At 72.7% G+C, this 18,921-nt stretch overlaps 1 protein-coding gene and 1 long non-coding RNA gene across 2 annotated transcripts; one reads left to right on the top strand and one right to left on the bottom strand.

Annotated features, from left to right (window-relative positions):
- Positions 1–4,734: 4,734 nt before the first annotated feature.
- Positions 4,735–17,730, bottom strand: OS9 (OS9 endoplasmic reticulum lectin; the record flags this gene model as incomplete). Its single annotated transcript, XM_051775723.1, is given in 31 exon segments — positions 4,735–5,052; positions 5,170–5,668; positions 5,670–5,708; positions 6,544–6,622; positions 6,624–6,654; positions 6,742–6,760; positions 6,762–6,921; positions 6,978–7,174; positions 7,176–7,199; positions 7,770–7,883; positions 7,885–8,055; positions 8,135–8,223; positions 8,357–8,393; positions 8,524–8,606; positions 10,370–10,477; positions 11,888–11,921; positions 11,923–11,973; positions 11,975–12,007; positions 12,009–12,041; positions 12,242–12,289; positions 13,196–13,222; positions 13,224–13,295; positions 14,063–14,128; positions 14,130–14,140; positions 15,180–15,243; positions 15,602–15,618; positions 15,718–15,757; positions 15,759–15,812; positions 15,814–15,885; positions 17,583–17,684; positions 17,686–17,730. Coding segments are annotated over 31 exon segments (2,574 nt in total), but the record flags the coding sequence as incomplete, so codon positions are not given.
- On the top strand, positions 10,473–11,137 carry LOC127465225 (uncharacterized). The gene is made up of 3 exons (XR_007901949.1): positions 10,473–10,492; positions 10,546–10,600; positions 11,004–11,137. It is a non-coding gene; the product is annotated as an uncharacterized LOC127465225 (long non-coding RNA).
- Positions 17,731–18,921: the final 1,191 nt, after the last annotated feature.

Genomic DNA, 18,921 nt, shown 5'->3' with positions numbered 1-18,921 from the left:
CACGGGGGGCGTGAGGAACACGGGGGACACGGGGGGACACGGGGGGCACGGGAGGACACGGGAGGACGCGGGGGGCACGGGGGGCACGGGGGGACACGAGAGGACACGGGGGGCGTGAGGAACACGGGGGGACACGGGAGGACGCGGGGGGCACGGGGGGACACGGGGGGTGTGAGGAACACGGGGGGGAACGGGGGGCACGGGGGGAAAGGAGGGCAGGGGCACACGGGGGTGGCGGGGACACGGGGGGGCACGGAGGGAGTGAGGGGCACGGGGGGCACAGTGTGAGCAGGAACAGGAGGGGTACGGGGTACACGGGGGTGGCGGGGACATGGGGGGCACCGGGGGCAGTGAGGGGCACGGGGGGCACAGTGTGAGCAGGAACAGGAGGGGCACGGGGGACATTGGGGTGTCGGGGGGACGGGGGGGCACGGGGGGAGTGAGGGGTGCGGGTGGGGGGACATGGGACACACGGAGGTGGCAAAGACAAAGTGTGGGGCTGAGTGACACAAGGGGGGGGCACGGGGGGGTGGGTGACACGGGGTGGGGGTTGGGCAGGGGAGAAGGCCGGGGTCCGGCCATGGCACGGCTGGGAAGGTCCGGGGGGCACTGGGGGACACTGGGAGGCACTGGGGGGGCACTGGGGTCCGGGGGGGAGGCACTGAGGGACAATGGGGAGCTGGGGTGGTACTGGGGGGCACTGGAGGCACTGGAGGGCTGATGGGGCACCGGTGTGCACTGGTGGGCACTGGGGGGAACTGGGAGGAACTGGGAGGCAGTGGGGGGCATTGGGGGGCACTGGAGGGCACTGGGGGGCACTGGGAGGCACTGGGAGGCAGGGGGGCACTGGGGGCCTGGGGATGCAATGGTGGGCACTGGTGGACACTGGGGGGAACTGGGGGGAACTGGGAGGCAGTGGGAGGCACTGGGGTGCGTTGGGGGACACTGGAGGGCAGGGGGTGCACTGGGGGGCCCGGTGTGCGCTGGAGGGCACTGGGGGACACTGGAGGCCACTGATGGGCACTGGGGGACACTGATGGGCACTGGGGGACACTGGGGGGCACTGAGGTCGTGGAGTCCCAGGGAGGGGGAGCCGGTATGGGCGGGGCCTACAGAGGGCGTGGCCGGGCGGGGGTGTGGCCCGGGAGGTAATTGGCGCTGAGCGATTGCGACATGGGCGGGGTCTGTATGGTAATGAGGAGGGCGGTGTCTGTATTGTAATGAGGAGGGCGGGGTTTGTGTGGAAATGAGGAGGGCGGGGTGCGGAAGCGGTGGTTTTGTGGGCGTGGTCTGGTTTGTGGGCGGTGCCTTAAATTCAAATAAAGGAGGCGGGGCTGGGCAGAGAGCGAACTGGTTGGCGCGTGGGCGGGGCTCGATGGGTGGGCGGTGTTATATGCAAATCAAGTGGGTGTGGCTTCACCAGCGGCGGGGGTGGCGGTCCCAGCGCGGCCCCCCCCGCCCTGTCCCTGTCACCGCCCGGGCAGTCCCTGAGGGGGCCCAGCCGAGCCCCCCCAGCCCCGCTGGCCCCTCCCTGCCCCAGCTGAACCCCCCAGCCCCTCCCGCCCCCCCGGGGTCCTCACCGAGCCCCCTCCCCACCCCCCTGTCCCGGCACTGCCACCAGCTCGGAGCCACCCGGGGTCGCGGCGTCTCGTCCTCGTGTCCCCCCCCCCGGAGCTCCCCCTGTCCCCTCCCTGCCCCCAGCTCCGACCTCCCTCCCCCACTGCCCCCCGTGCCCGGCTCTCCCCCTCGGGGGTGGTCCCACCACCCACAGACCCCTCAGCTCCGCCCCCCCCGTGGCAGTGGGACCCTCCCCCCCCCTCAGCTCTGAGTCCTGCTGAGACCCCCAAACCTGCCCGGATCCCACCCGGATCCCCCCAAAGCACCAGCCCCTCATCCCCCCGCCCCCCCCCAGATCGAGGCCCTCCAATCCCCGCAAAGCTCATTAAAAGCCACTAATTAGGGCCACGCGGGTCCGCCGTGGGGGGCTCAGGGTGTTTGGGGTCCGCAGGGCAGGAATGGGGCGATGGGGGGTGTCTCCCCCTCCCCAGGTGCACCCGCTGTAGGGACCCCCCAAATATCGGGGCCGCATTCACCACGGGGGCGTCCGGGAAGGGGGGGGGCGGGGGGCGCTGCGGGCCGGGGGGGGTGGGGGGCTACGGGAGGTACGGGGGGCACGGGGGGTACGGGGGGCACGGGGGGTACGGGAGGCACGGGGGGTACGGGGGGTACGGGGGGCACGGGGGGCACGGGGGGTACGGGAGGCACGGGGGGTACGGGGGGGCACGGGGGGCTGGGGGTTGGCTGCGGGCGGCACTGGGGACTGGGGCGGCCGGGGGGGGCTCCGGGCGGTGTTGGGGGCTGGGAGCTCTGGGGGGGTCTCGGGTGGCCTTGGGGGCCACGGGGGGGGCTCGGGGGGGTCGGTAGCGGGGCCGGGGCCCTCGGGGGGCGCAGGGGCGGGCTCGGGACCTGCAGCGCGTCCATCGCCTCCCCCGGCACGGCCCGGGCCGAGCAGCGCGGGGGGGACACGGGGGGGACACGGGGGGGACACGGAGGGGACACGGGGGGGACACCGGGGGACGGGGGGCGCGTCCGAGCCGGGACACGGAGGGGACGCGGGGAGGACACAGGGATGGGACCCGCGGCCGGGGGGGCTCAGGGTTGGTGGCACTGTGGGGACCGCGGGGGTGGGTTGGGGGTCCTGGTGCCGCATGGGCAGGATGGGGAGCCGGAGGGTCCCCCAGCGCCCCCTGAGCCCTGAGCTCACCAGCGTGGCCTCCTGAGGGAGGGGGGGACACTGGGGCAGCTCAGAGACCGCGGGGACACGGGGGGGGACACCACGGTCACACGGGGGGGGGAACTGGATCGGGGGGGCAGCAGAGTTGTGAGAGGGGGACCACAATCACACACGGGGGGGTCACAGTCACACACGGGGGGGTCACAGACACACATGGGGGGGTCACAGTCACACACGGGGGGGTCACAGTCACACACGGGGGGGGTCACAGTCACACCTGAGGAGGTCACGGGCATGGGGGGGGCGACCGTGGGTGGGCACGTGTGAGGGAACCGGGGCCGTGGGAGTGGGATCGTGGCCGTGCTGTGGCCAAGGGTGGGGCACCCGTGGCCACGGTGTGGGAGGACACCACGGTCACACGTGGGGGGAAACTGGGCACTGAGGGACACTGGGGGCACTAAAGGGGCACTGGGGGCACTAAAGGGGCACTGGGGGCACTGCAGGGCTGGAGGGGGCACTGGTGGGCACTGGGGTCCCCACACCGTGACCATATGAAGGCGGGACACGCTGTGGCCACACACGGGGGATTTGTGGCCAGGCACTGCAGGGACCCCCCGCAGCCTCCCCCCACTCCGACCCCTTGGGGGGGCGGGGATACTGGGGGGGAGTGGGAGGACGGGGGGGAAGGCACGAGGGACCCCGGGGAAAGGGGGGCAGGGGGGGGGAATTGGGGATCGGGGGGGTCCCAGGTCATTCTGGGGGCTCGAGGGCTGGCCCTGGGTCCTGGTTGGTTTGGGGGTCCTGGGAAGGGCCGGGGGGTCTCAGTGGGCTCGGGGGTCCTGGTGGCTCGGGGGGTCCTGGCGACCCCCGCTGCCCCCCGGGCGTTGTGGTGGCTTCGGGGGTCTGGGGTGGTCCCGGTGGGTCCAGTCAGTCTCGGGGGGCCCGGGAATTTCCCGGGAGCGCCACAGTCCCCGGGGGTCCCGGTGAGTCTGATCGATCCGGGGGGTCCCGGTGAGTCTGATCAATCGGGGGGTCCCGGTGGGTCTGATCGATCCGGGGATCCCCGTGGGTCTGATCGATCCGGGGGTCCCGGTGAGCCTGATTGATCCGAGGGTCCCCGTGGGTCTGATCAATCGGGGGGTCCCGGTGGGTCTGATCGATCCGGGGATCCCCGTGGGTCTGATCGATCCGGGGGGTCCCGGTCAGTCTGATCAATCGGGGGTCCCGGTGGGTCTGATCGATCCGGGGATCCCGGTGCGTTTGATCGATCCGGGGGTCCCAGGGGCGCCGCTCCCCCCGGGGGTTGGGTGGTCCCGGTCCGTCCAAGGGTCCCGAGGGGTTTGGGCGGTCCCGGGCGGTCTCGGTGGCTCCGCTGTCCCAGGTGGTCCCAGGGGAGTCTCGGTCACTCCCGGGGGTCTCGGGGGGCCTCGCGTCCTTGGGGGCTGGTGGGTCCAGTCGGTCCCGGGAGTCCCGGTCAGTCCTGGGGGTCCCGGTCAGTCCCGGTCGCTTCCGGGGGTTCCGGTCACTCCCGGGGGTCCCGGTCGGTCCTGGGGGTCCCGGTCAGTCCCAGTCAATCCTGGGGGTCCCAGTCGATCCCAGGGGTCCCGGCCAGCCCGGGGGGGATCCCGTTCAATCCCGGGGGGTCCTGGTGGTCCCCGGCCCCGCCCCCCGCACTCCCACGGGCCGGATCCAGACGAGCCCCTGACCCTGCCCTGACCCCGCCCCTTCCAACGCGGGGGGGCGAGGGGAGAACCCCCCAACCCGCCCCCACAGGGGAACTGGGGGGGGTCAATCCTCGGGACCCCTCGGGCAGGGCCGGGCGGGGGGGGAGGGAGGGAGACCCCCGAGACAGTGGCTGGGGGGGACAGGGGGGACACAGGGGGGGACACACGGGGGGACACGGGGGGACAGGGGGGGACAGGAGGGACACGGGGGGACAGGGGGGGACATGGAGGGGGACAGGGGGGGACACGGGGGGGGACACGCGGGGGACAGGAGTTACACACGACCACCAGGCCACGGCCCGGGGCGATCTCGGTTTATTGATAAAAAGGGGGGTGCAGAGGCCTCAGCCCTTGTCCCATCTCACTATGAGAGAGTGACCCCCCCGCCCGGGGGGCACCAGTGGCTCCAGTGGAAACGAGATTAAACCCCCCCCCCCAATTACACCCCCCCGACCCCCCCCAAATCACGGTCATTTCCCCCTCCCCCCCCCCCCCAGCTCAGCCACGTCACAAATGCACCCGGGGTTAGGGCAGGGACCCCCGGGGGGACACTGACCCCCCCCCCCGAACAGGGCAGGGACCCCCGGGGGGACACTGACCCCCCCCCCCGAACAGGGCAGGGACACAGTGACACCCCCCAAACAGGGCAGGGACCCCCCGGGGGGACACTGACACCCCCCAAACAGGGCAGGGCCCCCCCCGGGGGGACACAGTGACCCCCCCAAACAGGGCAGGGACACAGTGACCCCCCCCAAACAGGGCAGGGACCCCCCGGGGGGACACAGTGACCCCCCCCAACAGGGCAGGGCCTCCTCATGGGCTCCAGAGTGATCACCCCCTCAAAGAGTCTGGGGGGGGACACAGCGACCCCCCCTCCCCCAAACAGGGTAGGGCCCCCCCGGGGGGACACAGCGACCCCCCCCAAAGAGTCCAGGTTCCCCCCCGGGGGGGACACAGCGACCCCCCCCAAAGAGTCCAGGCTCCCCCCGGGGGGACACAGCGACCCCCCCCCCCCGCCCCCCAGACCAGGAGGGGCCCTCTGGGGGTTCCTGGGGGGCCCCACGGCGGGGGCAGACCCCCATTTTTTGGGGTGGGCGGGGTCAGAGGTCGGGGGGGGCTCAGAAATCGGGGTCCTCGGGGTCGGGGGGGCGGGGGGGGCTCCTCGCGGCCCCCCCCACACGAAGCGATAATTGTCCTCCAGCTCCTGCTGCCCGGCGCCGCTCCCGCTGAGCCTCCTCCGAGCCCTGCACCTGGGGGGGCACGGCGGTGACCCCCCCATGCAGAGACACCCCCCCTGCACCCAGAGACCCCCCCCCCCTGCACCCACAGACCCCCCTGCACCTGGGGGGGGCACGGCGGTGACCCCCCCATCCAGAGACCACCCCTGCACCCCACAGACCCCCCCTGCACCCACAGACCCCCTCCTGCACCCACAGACCCCCCCCTGCACCCACAGATCCACCCCTGCACCCAGAGACCCCCCCTGCACGTGGGGGGGGGGGGCACGGCGGTGACCCCCCCCATCCAGAGACCCCCCCTGCACCCACAGACCCCCCCCTGCACCTGGGGGGGGGCACGGCAGTGACCCCCCCCACACCCAGAGACCCCCCTTCTGCACCTGGGGGGGCACGGCAGTGACCCAGAGACCCCCCCCCAAACCTGAGGGGGCACAGCAGTGACCCCTCAGACCCAGAGACCCCCCCCCGGCACTCACTGACCACTCCCTGCATCGGGGGGGGGAGCAACAGTGACCCCCCCCCCGAGCTCAGTGACCCCCCCTGGACTCAGTGACCCCTCCTGCACCTCGGGGGGGCCAGTCAGTGCCCCCCCGGCACTCAGTGACCCCCCCACACACACCCCCTTGCACTCGGGGGGGTCAAACCAGTGCCCCCCCATCCCTCGGTGCCCCCCCGTGCCTCAGTTTCCCCCTCCCCCCACTCTCCCACCCGTGTCCCCATTTGCCCCCCAAAGCCCCCATTCCCCCCTCCCCGTGTCCCAGTCGCCCCCCCCGACCCCCCAATTCCCCCCCGGTGCCCCCCCCGGCCCCCCATTTCCCCCCCCCGGTGCCCCCCCCGGCCCCCTCACCAGGATGCTGAGGAAGATCTCTTTCAGGCTCCGGGAATCCTCCTCCGAGAGCCACTGCGCCTCCTCCTCCTCGCCCCCCCGCCGCCGTCACGATCTTGATCTCGATCTTCCCTGGGGCGGAGGGGCTCGGGGGGGTCAGCTGGGGGGGTCGGGGGGGGTCCCTGTAGCCGTCCCCCCCCCCGCAGGACCCCCCCTCACCTTCAGCGCGCAGCCCCTCCCCTGGCGAGCAGCTCCCGCACTTCGCTCTCCGCCCGCGCCCGGGGGGGGCCCCCGCGTCCCCCGGGGGGGCTCCCGCGTCTCCCGGGGGGGCTCCCGGCTCGGGGGGGGGGGCGGCGCGACCCCCCCTGGGGGGGTTCCCGTTCTTGGGGGGGCTCCCGCTCCTGGGGGGGGTCCCGCTCCTGGGGGGGGGTCGCGGGTCCCGACGCTGCTCGGGGGGGGGGTCGGAGCTGCCCTTCCCCGTGCCCTCCCCCCCCCTCCTGCTCCCCCCCATCCCCCGCGCCCCCCGGGGCCGGGGGGGGCGGCGGGGGGGTCGGGCCGGGGGGTCCCCCGGGTCCAGGCGGTCCATGAGGCGGCTCAGGGTGGTCGCCAAGGTCCGGCTGGCCCGGGAACGGTCGAACTCCCCCTTCAGCCCCCTCCGTCTCCAGCTCGTCCTCCACCTGCGGGGGGGCGTCCAAGGGGGGGTCCCGGCCAGGCTGGGGGGGCCCCCAGAGCTCCCAGGGGGTCCCCAACTCAGTCACAGGGTCCTCAGCCCGGCCAGGGGGGCCCAGAACTGACAGGGGGGGGGGTCCCAGCCCAGTGTGGGGGTCCCATGTCAGGGGTCTCAACCCAATGTGGGGGGTCCCATGTGTGGGGGGGGCTCTCAGCCCAATGTGGGGGGTCCCATGTCAGGGGTCTCAACCCAATGTGGGGGTCCCAGCCCAGTGGGGGGGGTCCCAGCCCAGTATGAGGGTTCCCAGCCCAGTATGTGAGGGGTCCCAGCCCAGTATGAGGGGTCCCAGCCCAGCTGGGGGGTCCCAGCCCAGTATGAGGGTTCCCAGCCCAGTATGTGAGGGGTCCCAGCCCAGTATGAGGGGTCCCAGCCCAGTATGAGGGTTCCCAGCCCAGTGTGGGGGTCCCAGCCCAGTGTGGGGGTCCCAGCAGGGGGGTCCCAGCCCAGTCTGAGGGTTCCCAGCCCAGCTGGGGGGGTCCCAGCCCGCTGAGGGGGTCCCGGGGGGTGGCACCCCCACCTCGCTGATGATGCTGTCGAACTCCTGCTCCATCTGAGTCTTCACCTCCTCCTTCAGCCTCTTCACCTGCTCCCGCGGCAGCAGCTCCAGCCCCGCCAGCAGCGGCCCCGCTCTCCTCTTCCTCCTCCTCCTCCTCCTCCTCCTCCTCCTGCTCCTCCTCCTGCCCCTGCCCCGGCCCGGGGGGCTCCGGCCCGGGGGGCTCCGAGGGGCCGGGGGGCTCCGCAGGGGCTGGGGAAGCCTTTGCTGCCTCCTCCTCCTCCTCTTCCTCACTCGCCTTCTCCCTGGCCTGGGGCGGTGGGGAGGGGGCTCAGGGGGACACCGGGGCACGGGGGGGCCTGGGGGGGGCACGGAGGGGGGGTCCCCACCTTCCTGGTGGTCTCCTTGAGCTCCTCGATGAACTGCAGGAGGTCCCCGGGGCTCCGGATCACCTTGAAGTGGATTTTCCTCCGGGGATCTACGGGGGAGGGACCCGGGATAGGGGGGTGGGAGGGGCAGGGGGACACTGGGGGGCACTGGAGGCACTGGGGGGGGGCACAGGGGAAGGTGGGGGGCACAGAGGGACACAGGGGGCACAGCCCAGGACTCACCAGCCACCCGGCCACCAGCTGCCCTCGGGGACGGCTCCTGCAGGGAGCAGAGGGGGGGGATGGAGCAGGACCCCACAATCCCCCCCCAGACTGACCCCCCACCCACCACAGGGCCACCGGAGTGTCCCCAGGGCCAGCAGAGTGTCCCCAGGGCCAGCAGGACTCACCCCAGCACTGTCCTGCTGCCCCCCAGCCACTGTCACCTCATGGTCCCCAAGGGCCACCTCCTGGGCTGGCTCTGGAGGGTCCCCTGCGGGGGGGGACACACGGACATGAGGGGGGACACACGGCCATGAGGGGGGACACACGGCAGTGAGGGGGGACACACGGACATGAGGAGGGGACACACGAACATGAGGGGGTCCCACGGGGAGGGGACACACGGCCATGAGGGGGGACACACGGACATGAGGGGGGACACACGGACATGAGGGGAGGACACACGGCCATGAGGGCGACACACGGACATGAGGGGGGGGGACACACGGACATGAGGGGGGACACACGGCCATGAGGGGGGGGACACACGGACATGAGCAGGGGACACACGGACATGAGGGGGGGGACACACGGACATGAGCAGGGGACACACGGACATGAGGGGGGACACACGGTAGTGAGGGGGGGGACACACGGACATGAGGGGGACACACGGACATGAGGGGGGACACACAGACATGAGGGGGGGACACACGGCCATGGGGAGGGGACACACGGCAGTGAGGGGGACACACGGCCGTGGGGGGGACACACGGTCATGAGGGGGGGACACACGGACATGAGGGGGGGACACACAGACATGAGGGGGGGACACACGGCCATGGGGAGGGGACACACGGCAGTGAGGGGGACACACGGCCGTGGGGGGGACACACGGTCATGAGGGGGGGACACACGGACATGAGGGGGGGATACACGGCCGTGAGGGGGTCCCACGGGGGGGGGGACACACGGCCATGAGGGGGGGGACACACGGACATGAGGGGGTCCCACGGGGAGGGGACACACGGCCATGAGGGGGGACACACGGCCAGGAGGGGGTCCCACGGGGGGGGGACACACGGCTATGAGGGGGTCCCACGGGGGGGGGGACACACGGGGCTGTCCCCGTGGGAGGGAGGGACAAGGCACAGAGGGGGGACAGGGCTGTGACATCCCCGGGGGGTGACAAGGGGACAGGTGGAGAGGGGACATGGGACGTGCTGTCCCAGGGGGTGGGGGGGACACACGGGCTCTGCTGTGCCCAGGGGAGGGGACAGGGGAGGGACTGTCCCTGTGAGTGGGGACACGGGCAGGACTGTCCCCAAGGGGTGGCACAGGGGCAGGACTGTCCCCTAAGGGTGGGACAGGGTCCATACTGTCCCCAGGGGTGGCACAGGGCCATACTGTCCCCCAGGGGTGGGACAGGGTCCGTACTGTCCCCAGGGGTGGGACAGGGGCCATACTGTCCCCAGGGGTGGGACAGGGTCTGTACTGTCCCCAGGGGTGGGACAGGGGCCATACTGTCCCCAGGGGTGGGACAGGGTCCGTACTGTCCCCAGGGGTGGGACAGGGCCCATACTGTCCCCAAGGGGTGGCACAGGGGCCATACTGTCCCCAGGGGTGGCACAGGGGCAGGACTGTCCCCAAGGGGTGGCACAGGGTCCGTACTGTCCCCAGGGGTGGGACAGGGTCCGTACTGTCCCCAGGGGTGGCACAGGGGCAGGACTGTCCCCAAGGGGTGGCACAGGGTCCGTACTGTCCCCAGGGGTGGGACAGGGTCCGTACTGTCCCCAGGGGTGGCACAGGGGCAGGACTGTCCCCAAGGGGTGGCACAGGGTCCGTACTGTCCCCAGGGGTGGGACAGGGTCCGTACTGTCCCCAGGGGTGGCACAGGGGCAGGACTGTCCCCAGGGGTGGGACAGGGGCCATACTGTCCCCAGGGGTGGGACAGGGGCCATACTGTCCCCAGGGGTGGCACAGGGGCAGTGCTGTCCCCAGGGGTGGCACAGGGTCCGTACCGTCCCCGTGGGCCCCCCGGGGGGGCTGGGGGGGGGGTCCTGCCGTCCCTGTCACTCCACAGCCGCGTGTCCAGGGACTGGAGCTCCTCCGAGATCTCCTGAACCTTCCGCTTGGTGTCAGCTGGGGAGAGGGACAGTCAGGGGACAGGGACAGACAGGGGGACAGGGACAGACAGGGGACAGGGACAGACAGGGGGACAGGGACAGACAGGGGACAGGGACAGACAGGGGGACAGAGGGGACAGTCAGGGGACAGGGACAGACAGGGGGACAGAGGGGACAGTCAGGGGACAGGGACAGACAGGGGACAGGGACAGACAGGGGGGACAGGGACAGACAGGGGACAGGGACAGACAGGGGACAGGGGACAGTCAGGGGACAGGGACAGACAGGGGGACAGAGGGGACAGGGACAGACAGGGGACAGGGACAGTCAGGGGACAGGGACAGACAGGGGGACAGGGGACACAGACAGGGGACAGGGACAGACAGGGGGACAGGGACAGACAGGGGGACAGAGGGGACAGGGACAGGGACAGACAGGGGGACAGGGACAGACAGGGGACAGAGGGGACAGGGACAGAGGGGACACAGTCAGGGGGACAGGGACAGACAGGGGACAGGGACAGACAGGGGGACAGGGGACAGACAGGGGGACAGAGGGGGACAGTCAGGGGGACAGAGGGGACAGACAGGGGGACAGGGACAGACAGGGGACAGGGACAGACAGGGGGACAGAGGGGACACGGTCAGGGGGACAGGGACAGACAGGGGGACAGGGACAGCCACGGGGACAGAGGACACAGGAACAGTCCCAACCTGGGGGAGAGGGTACAGGGATGGGCCAGGGACACAGGGGACAGGGCCAGGGATGGGTCAGAGGAACAAGGGGACAGGGCCAGGGATGGGACAGAAGCAGGGCCAGCCCCACACTGGGAGACGGTGCCAGTGCTGTGCCAGAGGGAACAAGGGCAGCCCCGGCACAGAGGGGAGGGGGACAGGGAGGGGACAGTGCCAGCCCCGGGACAGAGGGGAGGGGACAGGGAGGTGAGGGACAGTGCCAGCCCCGGGACAGAGGGGAGGGGACAGGGCCAGCCCCAGGACAGAGGGGACAGTGCCATCCCCACCCAAGGGACGAGGACAGTGCCAGCCCAGGGCAGAGGGGAGGGGATAGTGCCCAGCCCCAGGGTAGAGGGGACAGTGCCATCCCCACCGCCAGGGAGGGGACAGTGCCAGCCCAGGACAGAGGGGACAATGCCAGCCCCAGCACAGAGGGGACAGCACCAGCCCCCTCGGTGGGTGGGCACAGTGCCAGTCCCCCCCCCCGACCCCCCATTCCCAGACTCCCCCCCCCCCCGACCCCCATTCCCAGACCCCCCCCGTACTCCCAGTTCCCCCCCCCGTACTCCCAGTTCCCCCCCCGTACTCACAGACCCCCCCCCGTACTCACAGACACCCCCCCCGTACTCACAGACCTCCCCCCCGTACTCCCAGACCCCCCCCGTACTCCCAGACCCCCCGTACTCACAGACTTGTGCCCCGCACGTACTGGACGTACTGGGCGGGGCGCCAGGGCGGGCTGGCAGCGGATGGGCTGCGGTGCCAGCCCCGGGGGGGGGCCGCAGGAAGGGGTGGTGGCAGATCCTGGTCGTGGTGCACGGTCAGCACGTACGAGCACGACTGCGGCTCGTCCACGCGGGGCGATGTAATCCCCGACCCCCTCCTCGCACAGGAACTGCGGGGGGGGGCTCCGTGACCCCCCTCTGTGCCCCCCTGTGTGCCCCCTGTGCCCCCCGGGCCCCCACAGAGTCCCCCGTGCCCCCCTGTGTGCCCCCTGTGCCCCCACAGAGTCCCCTGTGCCCCCCACCCGGGGTCCTCACCTACACCTCGCCCACCCGGGTGATGTAATCCCCGACCCCCTCCTGGCACAGGAACTGGGGGGGGTGAGGGGGTCCTGGATGACCCCCTGTGTGCCCACAGTGCCCTCAGTGCTCCCCCAGTGCTCCCAGTGCCATCCCCACTGCCCCCCCAGTGCCTCTCAGTGCCCCCCAGTGCCCACCCCAGTGATCCCAGTGCCACCCCAGTGATCCCAGTGCCACTCCAGTGCTCCCTCAGTGTCCCCAGCGCACCCCCAGTGCCCCAAGTGCCCCCCCAGTGCCCTCAGTGCTTCCCCAGTGCTCCCAGAGCCACCCCAGTGCTCCCCCAGTACTCCCAGTCTGGTCCTTCCCCGGCCCTTGCCCACCCCAGCACTGTAACTCCCCAACCCTCTCCTCACACAGGAACTGATGGGGGTGGGGGGTGTCCCTGGTGACCCCCTGCTGTGGTCCCCGTGCCCCCCCCAGTGCCCCCCCAGTGCTCCCCCGTGCCCCCCCCCTATGCCCCTCAGTGCCCCCCCAGTGCTCCCCGTGCCCCCCCAGTGCCCCCCAGTGCCCCTCAGTGCCCCCCAGTGCCACCCCAGTGCTCCCAGTCCCACTCCAGTTCTCCCTCAGTGCCCCCAGTGCCCCCCCGTGCCCCCCCAGTGCCCCCCGTGCCCCCCCAGTGCCCCCCCAATGCCCCCCAGTACTCCCCCATTGCCACCCCCAGTGCCCCTCAGTGCTCCCAGTGCCCCCAGTGCCCCCAGTGCCCCTCAATGCCCCCCAGTGCCCCCCCAGTGCTCCCAGTGCCCCCCAGTGACCCCCCAGTGACCCCATTGCCCCCCCCAGTGCCCCCCCATGCCCCCAGTGACCCCATTGCCCCCCTAGTGCCCCCAGTGCTCCCCGTGCCCCCCCAGTGCCCTCAGTGCCCCCCCATGCCCCCCCAGTGCCCCCCATTGCCCCCCCCATTGCCCCCCCAGTCCGTACCCGGACCTCGGCCTGGCGGGCGCGCCCGGGTGATGTCGCAGCGGGAGCCGTTCCCGTAGCTCTGGCTGTGGTACCGCCTCAGCTGGTGCTGCTTGGAGGCCTGGGGGGCACGGGGGGCACGGGGGGGGTACAGGGGGGTACAGGGGGGCACAGGGGGGTACAGGGGGGCACAGGGGGCACAGGGTGGGCACAGGGTGGGTACAGGGGAGGTACAGGGGGGGCACAGGGTGGGTACAGGGTGGGTACAGGGTGGGTACAGGGTGGGCACAGGGGGGTACAGGGGGGTACAGGGGGGGCACAGGGTGGGTACAGGGTGGGTACAGGGTGGGTACAGGGGAGGTACAGGGGGGGCACAGGGTGGGTACAGGGTGGGTACAGGGTGGGCACAGGGGGGTACAGGGGGGGCACAGGGTGGGTACAGGGTGGGCACAGGGGGGCACAGGGGGGCACAGGGTGGGTACAGGGTGGGCACAGGGTGGGTACAGGGTGGTACAGGGGGGGCACAGGGTGGGCACAGGGTGGGCACAGGCGGTGGGTACAGGGGGGCACCGGGGGGCACAGGGTGGGCACAGGGTGGGTACAGGGTGGGCACAGGGTGGGCACAGGGGGGGCACCAGGGGGCACAAGGGGGCACAGGGGGGCACAGGGTGGGTACAGGGGGGCACAGGGGGGGCACAGGGGGGGCACAGGGTGGGTACCGGGGGGCACCGGGGGGGGCACAGGGTGGGCACAGGGGGGGCACAGGGTGGGCACAAGGGGGCACAGGGTGGGCACAAGGGGGCACAGGGGGGGCACAAGGGGGGCACAGGGGGGGCACAGGGGGGGCACAGGGACCCCCGGTGCCCCCGGGCAGGGACACAGACCCACCTTGGCCGTCTCGTCGTCCCAGTCGAAGGCGGACTGGTAATAGCCCAGCACCAGCACGTCCCCCTTTGATCTCCGACTCTGGGGGGCACGGGGGGGGCATCGGCGGGGGGCAGCGGGGCCACTCTGCCCCTCACCACCCCCGGGACCCCTCGGACCCTTTGGGGACACATCACCACCCCCCCAAGGACCCCTCACCCCCCCCCGGGACCCCTCGGACCCTTTGGGGACCCCTTACACCCCCCCAGGAGCTCTCAGACCCCCCTGGGACCCCCCAGATCCCCCAGGACCCCCTCAGACACTTCAGGGACATGTCCCCCTGCCCCAGGACCCCCTCAGACCCCCCAGGACCCCCTCCCAGCCCTACTGAACCCACCCCAGACCCCCCTGGATCCCCCGGCCCCCCCCTCAGAACCCCTGAGTTTCCCCGGAATCCCTGAGATCCTCTGGGACCCCTGAGACCCCCCAGGACCCCCTCAGCATCACTGGGGACGCCCCAGGACCCCTCAGGGACCCCTGAGACCCCCCCCGGACCCCTCAGCATCACCGGGGACCCCCCAGGACCCCTCAGGGACCCCTGAGACCCCCCCGGACCCCTCAGCATCACCGGGGGACCCCCCAGGACCCCTCAGGGACCCCTGAGACCCCCCGGGACCCTTCACAGCCCCCGCCAGGGACCCCTCAGCATCCCCCTAGCACCCCTCAGCCCCCCCACCCTGACCCCTCAGACCCCCCTCAGACCCCCTGAGGCAGCCCCAGGACCCCTCAGGGACCCCTGAGACCCCCCCAGGACCCTTCACAGCCCCCATCCTGGCCCCTCAGACCCCCTGAGGCGCCCCCGGGACCCCTCAGATCCCCCAGACACCCCCTGAGACTCCTCACCCCCTCTGGGACCCCCGAGACCCCCCCGGGGACTCCTCAGACCCACCCTGGGACCCTCCAGACCCCTCGGGGAACCCCCTGTGCCCCCCCCCCGCCCCTGTGCCCCCCCCCTGCCCCTGTGCCCCCCCCTGCCCCTGTGCCCCCCCCCGCCCCTGTGCCCCCCCTGTCCCTGTGCCCCCTGTCCCTGTGCCCCCTGCCCCTGTGCCCCCCTGCCCCCGTGGCCCCCCGCCCCGGGCACCTTCCAGGTGGTACTGCTGGATGTGCCGCCCGTAGCAGAACTCGTAGGTCCACCAGTCCTTGGTCTGGGGATGGCAGAGCCCCCCGGGTGAGATGGGGGCAGGGGTGCCCCCCATAGACAGCAGAGCCCCCCGGGGTGGGTCAGGGGTGGTGGTGGGGTGCCCCCCGTGCCCACCTTGAGCAGGCAGGGCGCTGCCCCCATGAGGTGAGTCAGGGGGTTGGGGTTGCCCCACGGGGTGGGTCAGGGGTGTTGGGGGTGCCCCCCGTGCCCCCAGGGGGGTCAGGGGCATTTGGGGGTGCCCCCATGGGATGAGTCAGGGGGTTGGGGTGCCCCCCCGTGCCCCCAGGGGGGTCAGGGGTGTTGGGGTGCCCCCCGTGCCCCCCGTGCCAGGTCAGGGGGTTGGGGTGCCCCCCCGTGCCCACCTTGAGCAGGCAGGGCGCTGCCCCCATGAGGTGAGTCAGGGGGTTGGGGTTGCCCCACGGGGTGGGTCAGAGGTGTTGGGGTGCCCCCCCGTGCCCACCTTGAGCAGGCAGGGCGCTTGCCCCCATGGGCCGCAGCAGCTCGGCCACGCCGGAGCGAGCCGTTGTAGAGCCGGGGGTCGCGGGGGGGGCCCGGGGGGGGGGTCCCCACGGCCCGCGGGGGGGAGGCGACACTCGTAGAGCTGCTTGAAGCGAGAGGCCACGGTGACCACGTCCTCGGCCTGGCGCTGGGGGGGGGAAGGGGGGCAGACCCCCGGGGGACACCTCAGAGCCCCCGGGGGGACACCTCAGAGCCCCCGGGGGGACACCTCAGAGCCCCCTGGGATCCCTCACACCCCCTGGGGGACCTCTCAGAACCCCCGGGACCCCTTAGAACCCCCAGGAACCCTCAGAGCCCCCGGGGGGGACACCTCAGAGCCCTCGGGACCCCTCAGAGCCCCCGGGACCCCTTAGAACCCCCGGGACCTCTCAGAGCCCCCTGGGACCACTCAGACCCCCCCCGAGACCCCTCACACCCCCTGGGGTACCTCTCAGAGCCCCCCGGGACCACTCAGACCCCCCCCGGGACCACTCTGAGCCCCCCAGAACCCCTCACATCCACCCCCCAAGACCCCTCAAATTCCCCCATGATTCCTCAGAATCCCTGCGATCCCTCGCAGCCCCCCGGGACCCCTCACCCCTCCCCGGGACTCCTCACCCCCCCCTGGACCCCTCACCCCCCCCGGGACCCCCTCACCCCCCCCCCGGACCCCTCACCCCTCCCCAGGACTCCTCACCCCCCCTCGGGACCCCTCACCCCTCCCCACAGACCCCACAGACCCTCCAGGACCCCTCACATCCCCCCTCAGACCCGCCGGGTGGGACGTGACAGACCCCTCGCTCACCCCCCTCCTCTGTTCCCCTCCGGGGGGTCGGGACAAGCCCCAGATCCTCCCCCAGCGGGGCCGCCCCCCCTCCCGGGGCACACGGGGGGGGGCCGGGCTGTCACCGCCCCCTCCCCCGCAGCTTTAGGGGTCTCTGTGCGCCCCCAACCCCCCCCTCGGGGGCTGCTCAGGGATCCCGGAGGGTCTCAGGGGGGACAAAGGGACAGGGGTGTGTGTCCCCCTCCCAATTTCAGGAGGAAAATTCTGGGTGCGGGGGGGACACCCGGGACACCCCCGAGCTCGGGGTGGGTGTGTTGGGGGTCCCTGTCACCTCCGGGACACCCCCGAGCTCGGGGTGGGTGTGTTGGGGGTCCCTGTCACCCCCCGGGACACTCCCGAGCTCCAGGTGGGTGTTGGGGGTCCCTGTCACCCCCCGGGCCAGCCCAGGTGACAGCCCAAGCCCGGTGCCGACCCCCCGGTGCCCGACCCCCTCTGCCCGTGTCCCCCCGGCCCCGGTGACCCCCCTGGGACCCCCCAGGGCCGGTGCCCCCCAACCCACCCACCCCCAGCCCGGCCCGGAGTGTCCCCCGGGACGATCCCAGCTCGGAGCCCCCCTCCCCGGTGGGACGCCCCCCCACCCCAGCAGGGACCCCCGGCCGGTGCCCCCGGCCCCGGTACAGCCCAAACATGGACCCCCGACCCTTGGCAGAGACACCCGGCCCTGATAAAGCCCGGACAGGGACCCCCCCACCCCAGCAGGGACCCCCGGTCCTGATGCAGCCCGGACATGGACCCCCCCACCCCAGCAGGGACCCCCGGCCAGTGCCCCCGGCCCTGGTACAGCCTGGACATGGACCCCCCGACCCTGGCAGAGACTCCCGGCCCCGGTACAGCCCGAACACGGACCCCCGACCCTGGCAGAGACCCCCGGCCGGTGCCCCCGGCCCCGGTACAGCCTGGACATGGACCCCCCACCCCAGCAGGGACCCCCGGCCGGTGCCCCCGGCCCCAGTAGCGCCCCTCGGTCTCTCCCCGCCCCGTTCCCCGTTCCCGGCGCGCACCTGCCCGGCCAGCACGGGCTCCGCCAGGATCTCGAGGCCGTACTTGAGCTCGCTGAGCTCCTGCAGGTTGAGGGCGGCGCGGGCCCCGCGCAGGGGTCCCCGCCCAGGGCCCGAGCAGCGCCACGAGCGCCACGAGCGGCCCCGGCCCCGGGCGCGACCCCCGCCCCGCCGCCCGCGCCCCGCCGCGCCGCCATCTTGGCCCTCCTCCCCCTCCCGCCGCCACTTCCGCCCTCACCTCCTGCGCCCGCCCCGCCCCCGCCGTTCCGCCTCGCGATTGGTCCCCTGGTCTGTCCGTCAGCGCTCAACGTGCGTCGATTGGTTTGGGTGCGGCGATGACGTCACGAGGAGTGAGGCCGTAGAGGCGCTGCGCGCGGCGCGCGGGGATTGGTGGGAGTCAGCCAATGGTGTGGCACGCTGTGGTGACGTCATGGCAGGCGCGTTCCTATTGGCCGAGCGGGATGCAGGCGATCCCCGCGCGCTGATTGGCTGAGCGCGCCGAGCATCCCCGGGGGAGTCACCTGGTCCCCGGGGCCGGGGGGGGGTCTGGACCCGATCCTGGGGGGGGGTCTGAGACCACCTGGACGGCAGCGTGTGGGATCCTGAGTGCGGGTCCGCCCCGAGCATCCCCTGCACCACCAGCCCCCCGTGCCCCCCCCACACCCCCAACACCCCCTGAGACCCCCCCAGATCTTACCCAGGACCCCTCATCCTCCCCAGGACCCCTGAGCCCCCGCAGGACCTCCGAGCCCCCCGCAGGACCCCTCAGCATCCCTTCAACCGCCTGCTCGATCCCCGCAGCCCACCCACCCCTCCCACACCCCTCCAGCCCCTGGTGCCCCTCCCGCGCCCCCAGTACCCCCTGAGACCCCCAAATCTCGCCCTAGCGCCGCCCAGGGTCCCTGAGCCCCCCTCGGACCCCTCAGCATCCCTTCGACCCCTTCAAAGCCCCCTCAGCCCACCCCTCCTGAATCCCCCCAGCCCCCTCCCATTGCTCCGCAGCCCCCCCAGCTCTCGGCTCCTGCCCCCCCCGGTACAGGCAGAGAACAGGCAGAGCCCCCCCCCGCCTCCCCGGTCCAGGCAGCGTTCAGGAAACACCCCCCGCCCTGGTACAGGCAGAGCCCAGACACACAGACAGAACCCCCCCGCCCCCCCCCCTCAATGGGGCCGTTGTTCGCCCCACGCGTGGGCACAAAGCTCGGTCTGTGGCCGCTTCCCCGGGGGGGCCGGTCCCCCCCCCCCGACACGGGCGCGACCCCCGCCCCTCCCGAGGCCTCGCTGACAGCGGCGGCATCGCCCCCTCCCCGCTTCTCGCGCCCCCCCCGTCCCCGCAGCCCCCTCC

Source organism: Manacus candei, unplaced genomic scaffold, assembly GCF_025592945.1.
Source record: "Manacus candei isolate 608988 ecotype Guabito, Panama unplaced genomic scaffold, ASM2559294v1 h1tg000341l, whole genome shotgun sequence".
Lineage (NCBI taxonomy): Eukaryota > Metazoa > Chordata > Aves > Passeriformes > Pipridae > Manacus > Manacus candei.
The sequence above is the reverse complement of the archived record's forward strand: the minus strand, read 5'-3'. Positions and strand labels throughout refer to the sequence as shown.